Source organism: Schistocerca serialis, chromosome 1, assembly GCF_023864345.2.
Source record: "Schistocerca serialis cubense isolate TAMUIC-IGC-003099 chromosome 1, iqSchSeri2.2, whole genome shotgun sequence".
Classification (NCBI taxonomy): Eukaryota; Metazoa; Arthropoda; class Insecta; order Orthoptera; family Acrididae; genus Schistocerca; species Schistocerca serialis.
In genome coordinates, this window is record NC_064638.1 from 518,815,357 (window position 1) to 518,831,287 (window position 15,931).

The 15,931-nt window shown below is 37.8% G+C and overlaps 1 protein-coding gene across 3 annotated transcripts in view; it reads left to right on the forward strand.

Moving 5' to 3' along the window:
- Positions 1-15,931, forward strand: part of LOC126474316 (probable ATP-dependent RNA helicase DDX60) — a 228,203-nt gene that overhangs the window by 83,618 nt on the left and 128,654 nt on the right. For all 3 annotated transcript variants that reach the window (XM_050101799.1, XM_050101792.1, XM_050101785.1), the window contains one exon: positions 8,951-9,150. In XM_050101799.1, the coding sequence (XP_049957756.1) occupies positions 8,953-9,150 (198 nt within the window). In that variant the 5' untranslated portion in view covers positions 8,951-8,952. The remainder of the gene's footprint in view (positions 1-8,950; positions 9,151-15,931) is intronic.

Genomic DNA, 15,931 nt, shown 5'->3' on the forward strand with positions numbered 1-15,931 from the left:
ATCGAATCATATAATAAAGCAAGTAAGTGAGCAAATAATCTCACCATTGCTGGATATAGCAAACAGCTCCTTCAAAGTAGGAATTTTTCCAGAAAAACTGAAAATAAGCAGGATGATACCAGTGTACAAGAAAGGGGACAAGGATGAAAGGGGGTAAGCGTGATCCCCAACAACTACAGATCAGTTTCACTGATATCAGGTCTCAAAAATCCTGGAAATGCTTATGTATAATAGGGGTATACACTCGCACACACACACACACACACACACACACACACACACACACAAGCAGACATTTGTAAAGGCCTTACCTTATGGGGGGAAAAAGGACGGGTATACACTCGCGCACACACACACACACACACATATCCATCCGCACATCCCCATAAGGTAAGTCTTTCCGCTCCCGGGATTGGAATGACTCCTTACCCTCTCCCTTAAAACCCACATCCTTTCGTCTTTCCCTCTCCTTCCCTCTTTCCTGACGAAGCAACCGTTGGTTGCGAAAGCTAGAATTTTGTGTGTATGTTTGTGTTTGTTTGTGTGTCTATCGACCTGCCAGAGCTTTTGTTTGGTAAGTCTCATCATCTTTGTTTTTAGATATATTTTTCCCACGTGGAATGTTTCCATCTATTATATTCATATCATAGATTAGTTGATTATCTGCACAAATACAACATTCATGTACCATCACAGCATTGTTTCAGGAAGAGTAAATCTACAGAATCAGTGATTGCCAGGCTGACAGAGTACACAGCCCTTAGATGAAAAACAAGTTGTATCTGTAATGTTTCTGGACCTCTCCAAAGCATTTGACACTTATTGAGAATCCAAAACAAGCCTAACACTTCCATCTTTCTTAGAAACAACAACCAGTGAATTATTGTACTGGCTGCTGCTCCTTTCCACTATCCTCCATTTTAGCATCTTCTGTAATTACCTCTCCACTAATTTTCTTTTGCAAATTGGGACCCTGTATGGTTTGATAAAAAATGGATCATGCTGTCTCTTTTTTAATTTGCAGACATAATTTTTAACTTTCCTGGCTTATTACAAAAAACGTCACAATATTCTCTCAGAAACTGATCTAAATCTTCCCTCTCAGAATTAGATAAGCCATCTGCAGTATTTGCTTTTATCATTGACTGACTGTGACATTGGCAAACTGTGAAAAACTATTACTATCAGAATTGTCCTCCTGTTCCTCCTCTAAACCTTCAGTGCACTTGTCATCAGAAAATTCAATTTCTCCTATCTGATTACTGCAATTTTCTGTACACTTTAAATGTAATTATGTAATTTGATCTCACCAGAACTACCAGATTTTGGTTCTATGAAACATATTTTTAATTTCCCAATCAAAAATTGCATTTGATTTTATCATCCAATTCATGCCCAACAGAATATCTTCATTTAGGTCTACCACCACAAAACATCCTTGTTCAAACAATAAATCCCCAGTTAAAAATGAAATCAAAGCCTGTTTGGAAATTGGCTTACTGCACTTGCCTGTAGCTCCCTTAATTTTAACACCTGTTACAGGAAATTCCATGTATGAAGCACTGTTTTTCAACCTTTCTCTTAATTTACAAGATGTACAACAAATAGGACTACCTGTGTCTCTTAGACACGTGCTTTTCCAATTCTCAATTGTTATTTCAAAATATAGACTACGAGATACCTCTTGTGTATCAACTTTCACTTCCTTTTCTGTTTCCTTAAAATCTAAATTAATGTGTGACTGTTGCTTATTCGCTGAAGCTGTTAGTAAATTATACAAAGACATATCGTTATTAGACTGAACTTCTTCTGGATCTGACAGACTAATGCTTTCTGTGTAAGAGGACTCACTAATTATACTTTGCTGACTGCCTGAATTATCACTTATCTCATTGTTTATTTGTGTGTGTTCTCAAATTCCAAATAATCATCATCACTGCTACATGTCTCTTCACTGACTTCTTGCTTTTTTAAAACCTCTAAAACTTTGTAACCTATCTGCTCAGTTTATTCATTCTTATCGTTACTCTTAGCCAAAATCTCCCTGACATCAGTAGAAGACCACTGACTTCCATGTACCTTATCATCACTCATCAAATCATCAATACCTACTAACTGACTATTATTATCTTCATCTGCCAATACTTCTACAAAAATCATCCCATCAAGCTCCTCTTTAAACAAAATAATGTTGTAGTCATCATCATCATCATCATCATCATATGAGTCACATGCACCTGCATGGACCCCAGCTACAATGTCAAATCTCTCTACTGCTATATCATCGTCATCTGGATCAGCTACTAAAGCATCAATATTTTTGGGTACAAGGTTATCATTTTGGCTTGCTACTACATCAGACAAAACTGGATCATCATCATCATCATCATCATTAACAAACAAACTAGCAATACTATAATCATCATTATAACCATCCTTGGATACACACTTGTTAAATAAATTTGTCCTCATCACTAAGCTTATAATTATTTTGTGTCTTTGTGTCATCATTATTCATTCTTTTAACATATAGTTCCAAAATTCATAGTGCTTATTTACATTATTAGCTTGGTATCCACCCCGATAGCTGAATGGTCAGTGTGACGGACTGCCGTCCTAAGGGGCCCGGGTTCGATTCCGGGTTGGGTCGGGGATTTTCTCTGCTCAGGGACTGGGTGTTGTGTTGTCTTCATCATCATTTCATCCCCATCTGGTGCGCAGGTCGCCCAATGTGGTGCCGAATGTAATAAGACCTGCTCCAAGGCGGCTGGACCTGCCCTATAGGGGGCCTCCCTGCCAATGATGCCAAACGCTCACTTCCACACTCACTTCCATTAGCTTGGTAGTTCCTATTGTTACCTGTGTGATTTTGGTGGTGTGACCTACTCTTAGTTTGGTTACAAGTTTTTCTCCTCACCTCAAACTGACAGGCCCCCAATGAGGTGGTTAATTGATTTCCTGTCTATACTGTCTGTTCTGATTTGAGTTGGCGTCTTGTCTGTAATTGTTGCTATTTTGACTACTGTTCCTGTTACCATAGTTATTTTGTCTGTTACTGTTATGATATTTTTAATTTTGAGAGAACCCACCTCTCTGGTGTTGGTACTCTCCCCTACTTTTGTTGACCTGTCATGACTTTGCCATACATACTCTAGCTTATCCACACACAATTCTTCAATTGAGTCATCTGGCCCATAAAATAGGCCCCACTGAACCCGGTTTGGTAGACATCGTTGCAGTGTGTCAGTCTGAATTAACTCATCTAAAGGTTTGTCTAGGTGCGTCAGTTTTCTTAGCTGTATTTCACTAAACTCATGCATGCTTGCTTTCCCTTCTCTATATTTCCTGCCATTCTAAAATTCAGTCTTTATCCCAGCTTGTCTGCTTTCCAACCAGTATTATTAGTAACTATCCACAAAACCTTGTGTATTTTATGCGGAAATTGTCATATACAGTATAAAAGATTTTTACATAAAATATACATCATATTATACAAAATACTGAAAAACAACAATACTAACCTAATTTTTCTTGATTATGGCTTCATTAGTGAATGCAAAATATTGCAAACGTGTTTGACAAACATGACATACAAGTAAACAAATGAAATAATAAATTTTATGAGATTTAATGTATTATGTGATATCACTTACTAGATGCAATTGGATTTACGGAACTTTCAGTGAATTGTCTCTTCAGAGAGTATTTCAGTAGGGTATTGAAACAGGAATGTAAAACAAGGGCTTGTTTTATTTCAGTAAGCAGATGACCTGATAATGCTGAAAAATGACCAAAATGTGGTACAGCTTGAGAGAAGAACATACATATCTGCAAACCCCACAGCTCAGTGGCTCCTGGACTTGTTATAAACCTACAAAAGAAGGCTGTGCACATAGGTTTAGAGGTGGACATAATGAGACTGGAAGAAGTAGAATCCTTGAGATTCTTAGTTATTACTGTGGATAATGAGCTGAAATGGAAACAACATATTAATTCTATCTGTAACAAACTCATCGCCATCATATTCATAATGAGGCAGCTATCACAGTATGCAGACAAACAGCTTCTGTGCACAGTATACCGTGGATTCTTTAAACTCTGCCTGTAGTATGGAGTAATAGTGTGCGAAACTCAAACATTCAAGAAATTAAAAGGGTCTGCACAAAAAAAAGAGATCATATTAAGAAGAAAAACGTCTGAAACAGGCAAAAATTGCTTCAAAAGACTAGGCATCTTACTTTTGGCATCCTTGTGCATGTATAAAACTATATATCACAATGAATAGTGCAGAGTGGAATCCAAATGTGTACACACCCACAACACACGGAGGAAGAATGACATAAGAAGCATACCCTGTCGAGTGACAATGCTTGAAAAAGGACTCCAGTACTCAGGTAGCAAAATATTAAGAAGTCTGGCTAAAAAACTGCATGTCAATGTATATGACATGAAGTTTTTAAGGAACCTCAAAGACTATCTGGTGGAAAAAGAATTTTATGGCGTTGAAGAGTACTTATCACACTAAATTTACATATATTTCACTTATAATCAGTTATGTTAGAATGTAAGAAAAATTGTTAGGAAATATGTAAAATGTTTTCTATTTTTGATGTGTCCTGTATTATATGTACATTCACTGTACACTATGTAATCCTACAGGAATAATAAAATCCAATTAAATTATGTCCTTAGTGGTATATGCAATGTATCATTGGCACAGAGAATTTTTTCAGACGGGTTTAAATATGCTGTTGGTAAATCATTTCATAAGAAAGGTGACAAGCATCTTAAACATCATCATGTAATTTCCTTGCTGACACCTTTTTCAAAACATTTGAAAAAGTGAAGTACTTAAGAGTAGTCACACACTTAAGTGGAACCAATTTACTTAGCGTATCACACTTTGGATTGCAGAAGGGTTGCTCGACTGAGAATTCTATTTATACATTCACTTATCAAAAAGTACAAGACTTAAATAATAATATATTGCCAGTTGGTATTTTTTGTGATCTTTCCAAGGTGTTTGATGTTGTAGATCATGTTACTCTCTCAATGTTTTATGTAATTGATGGCTTTATGCACTTCTGGTATGAATCATACATAACAGACAGAATCTTAAAGGTAAATTCAGCCAATGTTACAATGTTAGAAAGGTAGAAGACTTACTTAAGTGATAGAGGGGGTGGGTGAAGAGAGATCACAAAGTGCATCCCACAGGGTTCAATTTTTGGTTCCATTTCTATTCCTTATACAGGGTGGTCCATCCATAGTGACTGGGCCAAATATCTCACGAAATAAGTATCAAACGAAAAAACTACAAAGAACGAAACTCGTCTAGCTTGAAGGGGGAAACCAGATGGCACTATCATTGGCGTGCTAGTTGACATTGCCATAGGTCCAACGGATATCAACTGGTTTTTTTTAAATAGTAACCCCCATTTTTTATTTCATATTCGTGTAGTACATAAAGAAATATGAATGTTTTAGTTGGACCACTTTTTTTGCTTTGTGATAGATGGCACTGTAACAATCACAAATGTATAAGTACGTGGTATCATGTAACATTCTGCCAGTGTGGACGGTATTTGCTTCGTGATACATTACTCGTGTTAAAATGGACCATTTACCCATTGCGGAAATGGTCGATATCGTGTTGATGTATGGCTATTGTGATCAAAATGCCCAACGGGCATGTGCGATGTATGCTGCTCGGTATCCTGGATGACATCATTCAGTGTCCGAACTGTTCACCAGATAGTTACATTATTTAAAGAAACAGGAAGTGTTCAGCCACATGTGAAACATCAACCACGACCTGCAACAAGTGATGATGCCCAAGTAGGTGTTTTAGGTGCTGTCGTGGCTAATTCGCACATCGGTAGCAGACAAATTGCGCGATAATCAGGAATCCCAGAAACGTCGGTGTTGAGAATGCTACATCAACATTGATTGCACCCGTACCATATTTCTATCTCCCAGGAATTGCATGGTGACAACTTTGAATGTCATGTACAGTTCTGCCACTAGGCACAAGAGAAATTATGGGACGATGACAGATTTTTTGCACGCCTTCTATTTAGCAACGAAGCATCATTCACCAACAGCGTTAACGTAAACCAGCATAATATGCACTATTGGGCAACGGAAAATCCACGATGACTGTGACAAGTGGAATATCTGCAACCTTGGTGGGTTAATGTATGGTGCAGCATTATGGGAGGAAGGATAATTGGCCCCCATTTTATCGATGGCAATCTAAATAGTGCAATGTATGCTGATTTCCTACATAATGTTCTACCGATGTTACTACAAGGTGTTTCACTGCATGACAGTATGACGATGTACTTCCAACATGATGGATGTCCAGCACATAGCTCATGTGTGGTTGAAATGGTATTGAATAGCTTATTTTATGACAGGTGGATTGGTCGTCGAAGCACCTTACCATGGCCCGCACGTTCACCGGATCTGATGTCCCTGGAATTCTTTCTGTGGGGAAAGTTCAAGGATATTTGCTATCGTGATCCACCGACAATGCCTGACAACATGCGTCAGCGCATTGTCAATGCATGTGCGAACATTACGGAAGCCGAACTACTCGCTGTTGAGAGGAATGCCGTTACACGTATTGCCAAATGCATTGAGGTTGACGGACATAATTTTGAGTATTTATTGCTGTAATATGGTGTTTACAGGTAACCACGCTGTAACAGCATGCATTCTCAGAAATGATAAGTTCACAAAGGTACATGTATCACATTGGAACAACCGAAATAAAATGTTCAAACGTACCTACGTTCTGTATTTTAATGTAAAAGACCTACCTGCTATCAACTGTTCGTCTAAAATTGTGAGCCATATGTTTGTGACTATTACAGCGCCATCTATCAGAAAGCAAAAAAAGTGGTCCAACTAAAACATTGTTATTTCTTTATGTAATACATGAATATGTAATAAAAATGGGGGTGCCTATTTTAAAAAATGCAGTTGATATCTGTTTGACCTATGGCAGCGCCATCTAGCGGGCCAACCGTAGCGCCATCTGGTTTTCCCCTTCAAGCTAGACAAGTTTCGTTCTTTGTAGTTTTTTCATTTGATGCTTGTTTCATGAGATATTTGGCTCGGTCACAATCAAAGGACCACCCTGTATATGTGAATGACCTTCCACTTCACATTCAACAAGCAAAATTGTTACTTTTTGCAGACATTACAAATGTTATAACAAATCTCACTAGAGAGCAAGTGACAGAAGAGTTGGTAACTAATATTTTTCAAAGGATTGTTAAGTGATTCTCTGAAAATGGCCGCACCCAAAATTTTGAAGAAAAAAAACAAACAAACCAGAATACATTCAATCCTGTACTACAAGTAGTCATATCAACAGTAGATGTACCACATGAGCAGGGTTTGTAAATAAGGTACAATGCTCCACATTTTTGGATGTACACACTGATGAAAGCTTGAACTGGAAGAAGCATAGTACTGGGCTTCCAAAACAGTGAAGTTTGGCTGCTTTTGCTCTTGATATAACTACTAATGTTGGAAACAAATGTATCAACCATCTGACATATTTGGTATATGTCCACTCAATTATGTCTTACGGAATAATTTTCTCGGGTAACTCACCATTTAGAAAGAAAGTATTGATTGTAGAGAAGTGAACAGTAAGAATAATATGTAGTGTTCACCATTGGAAGTCCTGTAGTTACCTGCTAGGCTATTGAACTACACTGTCGCAGTACATATATTCAATTCTGAAATTTGTCATAACTTGAGAAGATCAGTAATATCTATACTTACAACACTAGAGGAAAAATGACCTTTATTACCTATTGTTAAAGCTGTCAGTGGCTCAATAAGAAGCAACAAATATTTTGGATCATTTGCCTATTAACATAAAATGTCTTGAAAGAGAGCAAAGCAACTTTGTAATCTAATTTAAAATCCTTTTACCTGGACAACTCCTTGTGTTCCATTGACAGATTTATACTTAAAAACTGTTAGCCAGTAAAAAAGAAAAGAAAAGAAAAAGGAAGAAAATTAAGTGTAGTTCCATGAGTAGGACTAAAAATAAGCTCTTTAATGTCAACACTAATCATGTATACAAGTAAACTAACTCATTCCACATCATTTCAATAAAAGGATTGCTCAAATGATCTATGGAACATGTAACTAACTGACTATCAGACTTGGTAACCTATTTAAGATGAACAACACTAATGCACTCTGATGGTCATTGTACCTGTGACACAGAACTGAAAATGTAATCATTTACATATCCATCGGTGATGTGTACGTGTATGAAGTTACATTGTGAGCTTGGCTTTTTTTGTATTTAGAAAGGATTGATTGACACATTATGCTGCACTTTGTTTCTGTCCTTTTGGTGTGTAATTTAATAACATGGATGCACTTTGTTTCTGTTCTTTTGGTGTGTAATTTAATAACATGCAATGTTATTTTGCCTTGTTCTGAGTAGCATGTCTTTTCTTTGATAGTATTGTATATATTCATGTGTTTTTCTCTTTTAGGTTCTGAGCTCATAAAATAAGAATTATTGTTATTACTTAGAGCCACAAGAAACATAGTTGCAGAAAACCATTGAATATCTATATTTGAGGAATACCTTAGCTCTTTTAAGTGTTTCTTACTTTGCTTCTGTGGTCAGCTGTGTATTTACAGCAAAATTGTTAATAACGAGCTTAACACCAGCAGTCAGTTTAAAAGGGATAAATAAAAAAACAAAAATATTTAGTACGCTACATTGAATGCCGTTACAAGCTCAGATTTGAATGGTGCTTTTAATTCTCTCTCTCTCTCTCTCTCTCTCTCTCTCTCTCTCTCTCTCTGTCTGAATTGGTGATATTGTTATCACTTCATTTTTTTACATTTCATTGAATTTGTGTCACTTTTATGATGTTACTGTTTTTTTTTTTTTTTTTTTTTTTAGACATGGAAGACATAGATGAGAAAGAAAAATCACCTACCCCTTCAGATTTATCATCAGATGATGAAGATAGTGTTTGGTCCAACACTTCTTTGAGTGTTAGTGAAAGTGAAATCTATATTGGTGATGATAATGATGAAGATTTTTATGATGTAGAAGCTGCAGCTAACCTAACAGTGGAAGAACAAAATAAAGTGGATGAGGTAAAGTTTTATCTTTTATCTACACTAATGATTGAAGCAGAAGAAATGAATTAAAATTTGTGCTTCGATCATTATCGTAGATAATGAAGAGACTTAAATGTCTCAGGGAAACATTTAATTATATGATCTATTATCTTCTAGCTACTGCATCTGTAAAAGAAATAATGATTTGCAGTATCCAGTAAACATGAATAGAAGTATTTTCTGTTTATTATGCTTCTGGGGAACCTAGTTTTAAAAGATAATTCGTTACTTATTGTTTTAGTACTAACAGTATCTACTTTCAGGAAGATGATTTTTTTAACATCCTTAAAAGATGGGTTCTTTGACTTTCAACTGTGAAGGGAAAAGATGGAGTCATAAATAAATATCACTAAAAAATTTAAAAAAACTGTATGTGAAACAAAAACAAGAATGAAATGCAAACTGTTTGAAAGTGCATATCGATGCACAGTTGTGAAGTCAAAATCTGCTGCTGGATAACATTCAGTACCATGCTATCCCATCTCATGCATTGTAACATGTTAGGATTGTCCTTGGTGTGCTTTCCATGAGGTAGTCAATACATTGCTGCTCAAGCCTAATTCACTCTTCAAAAATGGCACTCCTGATGTTACCCAATGGATGAGTAAGATTCATACCTCTTTGCATTGCAAGTTTCAAATGATCCCTAGCATGGTTAATTGGAGTCATCTTAGCACATACTACAGACCATTCTGTTCAGTTGATTCCAGCCTCCTGGGGCAAGGGTGAGAGGTGGTGACTGACATCTGCACTTAATAACAACTCAAGACATGACTGGCACAGATCCATGCTGAATGTGTGGGGCTGCCTGCCAGACAGTGCACTGGTACTTCTTGGCTCCACATCCTTCTACAATGACCATCAGGGGTCACATAAAAGCTGCACTCAGCAATGAAGACAGGCCAATTCCATTGGTCCAAGGTCCATTCCAGGTGCTCCCTGGCCCACCTTTTTTGTCCACCACAGTATTAAGAGATTTGAACTGTTGTTCATAATGGGCAGGTAGACACCAATTTGATTGTGTGCTCTCCACCTGGGTTGATACAGCTCTCCCATTTGCCTATATCTTCCCTATGAGCCATAATTTTTTGGTAGCAGTCTTCATCTGTGTTGTTGACAAAGAGTGAAGCTGTGAGGCAAATCTTAAATTTTGTATGTCTCACTGCCATAAAGTCACAGTTAACACATAGTCTAAGCTTGAGATGGTCCTGTGAGGCATGCTGACAGATTAAGGGTTATACACAAGCCACATTGTCCAGTTCATGACTGGACACTCAGTGTGCTCTACTGAACTGTGTGGTGAATGTAGGTTCACTTTTACCTCCATTACATAGGTAAATTCCTGTGGTCAAAAGAGTTTTGGGAAAGGAGTATCTGATCTAAAAGAAAAAAACTATTCAGTGAAAAACTTTTTTGAGCAGTTTATGTGTCTGTATAGTAGCAGTGGCGATTTGAAATTTGGTTTCGTCAGAACAAAGCAGCTCCTTTATTTTAGAGTGGTGAACTGCATTTGCATAATATACACAAAGAGACATTAGTTACTTCAACACAAAAAAAAAAAAGGGATAAGTGTTGAGTAGGGCTCATGCATCACAGATTCTGTACAAACTTAATTAAATATAGATAGTTCATACATCCCAGGAAATGAGAGTTTTTAAATTTTTTAACATCCCTAAGAGGCCGTAGACTTTAGAATGTGACGTAAATTTCAGCTTGATACGTGTATCCATTCCTGAGAAAAAGGGGTCTTAACAAATTTTGAATGGATCCAGAGTTTACTCTTTTTCGTACGCTATCTACTGTGGAAGGATCGTGAGATAACTCATGTTTATTACAAATTATCTGTAGACTACATCTAGCTAGATGTTTACACCAATGTGCTTAATAACAACTCAAAACATGACTGGCTCATATCTGTTCTGAATGTATGGGACTGCATGCCAGACAGTGCACTGGTACATATCTGCCTCCAAAATCTTCTGCAATGACCATCACGGATCACACAAAAGCTGCACTCAATGTAGCAAACATACCTGTCTTCATGTACCTTTCACTTTTTTAGCATCTTGAGTGTATTTTGATATTTCAGACAGTTCAGAAAATAGAAGAAAATGAATGAGTTGGAAATGCTTTTTTTTTTTTTTTTCCCACCCATTCATAGGGAGCCAGACTAACTGAATGACTGTGTGAAAGAGTATGTGTATTGTTCTGAAGACAAAACCAGTGACAGTGATTTTTTTAGACCTATAAAGAAGCATAAGGAGGTAGTGTTGCCAAGTGGTTCCAATAATATCATTGATGATTCTGTCCGCACGAATTATTTTTGTTGCCATTATGACAGTGATGATAGGCAACCACATACACAACTGTTTGAAAGCACTCTGGGATGATTACACTTCCAATGCAATGTGATTCTGTAGCCTCTGTGAGGATACATATGTTAGTGATGACTTGTTTGAATTGCTTTGCAACAGTTTGTGCACTTGTCATGATCAAACCTCAGTGAAATGTAAAACATCGCGTAGAGCAGTCAATGGTCTCCTGTTACACAAAGAGACATGAGAAACTCCGTGGCCTGATGCTTTTAATGTGACAAACAAGAAAAGATAGATGCAAAGATTATTGGCCAACAGACCCTGTAACAGCTACCCCAATATTTGCACAGTGAGTTGCAAAAGATTTGAACATATTTGGACTTACTGGCAATTTTAATGACACAAAATTGAAAAATAGTTCTGGAAGACTGTGCTGGATTAAACTCATGATGCTTTACAAATTGGAGCAATAGTTTTCCTTGGATAAAAGGATGATTCCATGGAGAGGATGCCTGAGGTTTCGAACTTACAACACTTGAGATTACAGAGTATGGGTTACTTGTTAAGATGCTGTGTGAGAGTGACACAGGCTATATCTGCAATATGGAGATTTACACTGGTGAAGGGAAGAAATTGGACAAATCTGTTTTCTCAGTTCATCATTATCTTGGTATGTGGCACCACATCTACCAGGGTAACTATAGTAACAGTAACTCTGCTGCAGAGCTACTACTGATAAACAAAACCAGAGTCTGTGGTACTATTAGGGTTAACAGAGGTTTACAGTAAACTCTGAAAGCCTTAGCATCAAGAATGGAGAAAGGTGGCATAGTTTTTTGTAGAAAAGGTGACATTTTCTTCTCATCTGGAAAGACAATCAGGTTGTCAGAATGATATCAACAATTTATGGCTCTTCTGCCACAAATAAAGGAAAGAAAAACAGAAAAGCTGGAGAAACGTGTTTGTAAATCGTAACAATGCCCATATGAAAGGAGTTGATCATACGGATCAGTACCTTTCTTACTATCCTATTCTAACTAAATCTATGAAACACATAAACGAGGTCATCTTTCATCTATAAACTGTGGGCTTTACAGTTCATTAGGAATTTAGAATGCCATGATTTCAGAGAAAAAAAATAAAGTAGGAGCAGATTCTACTTTCAGTAGTGAAACACAGGATTACTGATGATGATAACAAATGCTCTTTTGACACAGAGAGAAATATACCCAGTTCATGTTATAGTGGATCAGGATAACACCACATGAAGAGCCACCTGGAAGGCTGTTGAGCAACGTGAAGCAGCAGGAACATGTGTCCATTTCAAACAATAGAAAAAAAATTACCGACTTTAGGTACAGAACCCTAAAAAGAAACACAGAAGCTAGTGTAGCACACAGACCATATTTGGTCAGAAACAGTGTGTGGTATCTGATAAGCCGCATATACCCCGCGGTTCGTCCTCAAATGCTGAGTACTTCTGGGAACTCAGTCTTTACTGACTGGATACAGGCTTGGTGAACCCAAGTTTCGTATCCTGGGGTCTGACGGGCACCACCAGTTCTCTGTAACTGTAAGCTTTAGTATGCTTCAGTGGACACCATGTGGAACATGGTGTAGGTAATGAAGATCTCTGCTTTATAATCTGGATGACAAGAAGGGAAAAACTTTTTAAAAGAACCTCATTCTCAAGGTGTGCTGCTTGCTGATGGAATGGATGGCTATTGAGGCAGAACTTTCATTAGCAACAGTCTCCAGAGAACCCAACACAGTTCATTTGTGTAAGACTTACCCAGGCAAGTGGGGCTCTGTCTGGGTGGACATCTGTTATCCAAGCTGCTTGCGGCCCTGCTCTCAGTGAATCAGTTGAGCTGCTCATGAGCATTCCTACCCAGTCCAACAAGAGAGCCAGTGAAGGTAGCTCACCTGTGCACAAATTAGGAAAAGTTATGGTAACAGACCAGAGACATGTCAAAATGTTTTAGTGATTGTTGAAAGGAGAAAGGGCACTTCAGCTAAGGTGTCTTCATTGTGCATACAGAATGTTCTAGAACTGTGGCCATCAAACATTTTTGCTCAAGGTTCAGTACTAACTTTGCGAGGTGGTATCTTGGGCTCCATGTGTATCAGTCTTATTATTGATTAGTAACATTCATAAATTAGTATGTTATGCGCCCCTGATAGTCTAGCAGTAATTGGCTGCTGGGCCCCAAGTACTGATTGTTAAAAGTTGGCACCCCTTAGAACACTAGAGTCAACTGTTCTTGGTTTCAGATTGCTACCACCTTCAGCAACCCCAAAGTTGTGAGTCATCTACATCTAAATTTATATACATACTCTGTAAGCCGCCCTACAGGCCATGGTAAAGGGTACCCTGCACCATTACTAGTCATTTCCTTTCTTGTTCCATTTGCAAATAGAGCAAGGGAAAAATGACTGTCTGTATTTCTTTGTATGAGCCCTAATTTCACATATCTGATCTTTGTGGTCCTTATGCAAAACGTATGTTAGCGACAGTGGAGTCATTTTGCAGTCAGCTTCAAATGCTGGTTCTCTAAATTCTCTCAATAGGGTTCCTCGAAAATAACATCGCCTTCCATCCAGAGATTCCTGTTCGAGTTCCCGAAGAATCTCCATAAAATTTATGTGTAGATCAAACCTACCAGTAACAAATCTAGCAGCCTGCCTCTGAATTGCTTCAATGTCTTCCTTTAATCCAACCTGGTACAGATCCAGAATAGGTCACTCTAGCATCCCATATGTGGTCTCCTTTACCAATAAACCACACTTTCCCAAAATTCACCCAATAAACTGAAGTCCACCATTCATTTTCCCTACCACAATCCTCTCATGTCCATTCCATTTTATTTCGTTGCAACTTTATGTCTAGATTTTTAAATGTGGTGACTGCATTAAGCAGGACATTACTAATACTGTATCTGAATGTTATGGGTTTGTGTTTCCTACTCATTCACATTAACTTCCTTTTTCTGCATTTAGAGGTAGCTGCCATTCATTACACCAACTACAAATTTTGTCTAAGTAGTCTTGTACCCTCAAACAGCACTCAACTTTGACACTCTCTCATACACTGTGGCGACATTAGCAATCAACCGCAGATTGCGATCCATTCTGTCCACCAGATCATTTATGCATATAGAAAATTATAGCACTCCTATCGCACTTCCCTGGGCCACTCCTGATGACACATCGATCTCTGATGAACACTTGCTATCGAGGACAACACACAAGTTTCTATTACTTAAGAAGTCTTGGAGCCACTCACATATGTGGGTACCTGTTACATATGCTTATAGCTTTGTTAACAATCTGCAGTGTGGCACCTTGTCAGATGCTTTCCAGAAATTAAGAAATATGTAGTCTGCCTGTTGTCCTTCATTTATAGTTCACAGGATATCATGTAAGAAAAGAGCAAACTGAGTTACGCACAAGTGATGCTTTCTAAAACCGTGCTGACATGTGGACATAAACATCTTGGTCTGAAGAAAATTTGTTATATTAAAACTGAGAATATGTTCAAGCATTCTGCAGCAAACTGATGTTAGGGATGTTGTTGTTGTTGTTGTTGTTGTTGTGGTCTTCAGTCCTGAGATTGGTTTGCTGCAGCTCTCCATGGTACCCTATCCTGTGCAAGCTTCTTCATCTCCCAGTACTTACTGCAACCTACATCCTTCTGAATCTGCTTAGTATATTTATCCCTTGGTCTCCCTCTACAATTTTTACCCTCCACGCTGCCCTCCAATGCTAAATTTGTGATCCCTTGATGCCTCAGAACATGTCCTACCAACCGATCCCTTCTTCTAGTCAAGTTGTGCCACAAGCTCCTCTTCTCCCCAATTCTATTCAATACCTCCTTATTAGTTATGTGATCTACCCATCTAATCTTCAGCATTCTTCTGTAGGACCACATTTCGAAAGCTTCTATTCTCTTCTTGTCCAAACTATTTATCGTCCATGTTTCACTTCCATACATGGCTACACTCCATACAAATACTTTCAGAAACGACTTCCTGACACTCAAATCTATACTTGATGTTAACAAATTCCTCTTCTTCAGAAACGCTTTCCTTGCCATTGCTAGTCTACATTTTATATCCTCTCTACTTCGACCATCATCAGTTATTTTGCTCCCCAAATAGGAAAACTCCCTTACTACGTTAAGTGTCTCATTTCCTAATCTAATTCCCTCAGCATCACCCGACTTAATTCGACTACATTCCATTATCCTCATTTTGCTTTTGTTGATGTTCATCTTATATCCTTCTTTCAAGACACTGTCCATTCCGTTCAACTGCTCTTCCAAGTCCTTTGCTGTCTCTGACAGAATTACAATGTCATTGGCAAACCTCAAAGTTTTTATTTCTTCTCCATGACTTTTAATACTTACTCCGAATTTTTCTTTTGTTTCCTTTACTGCTTGC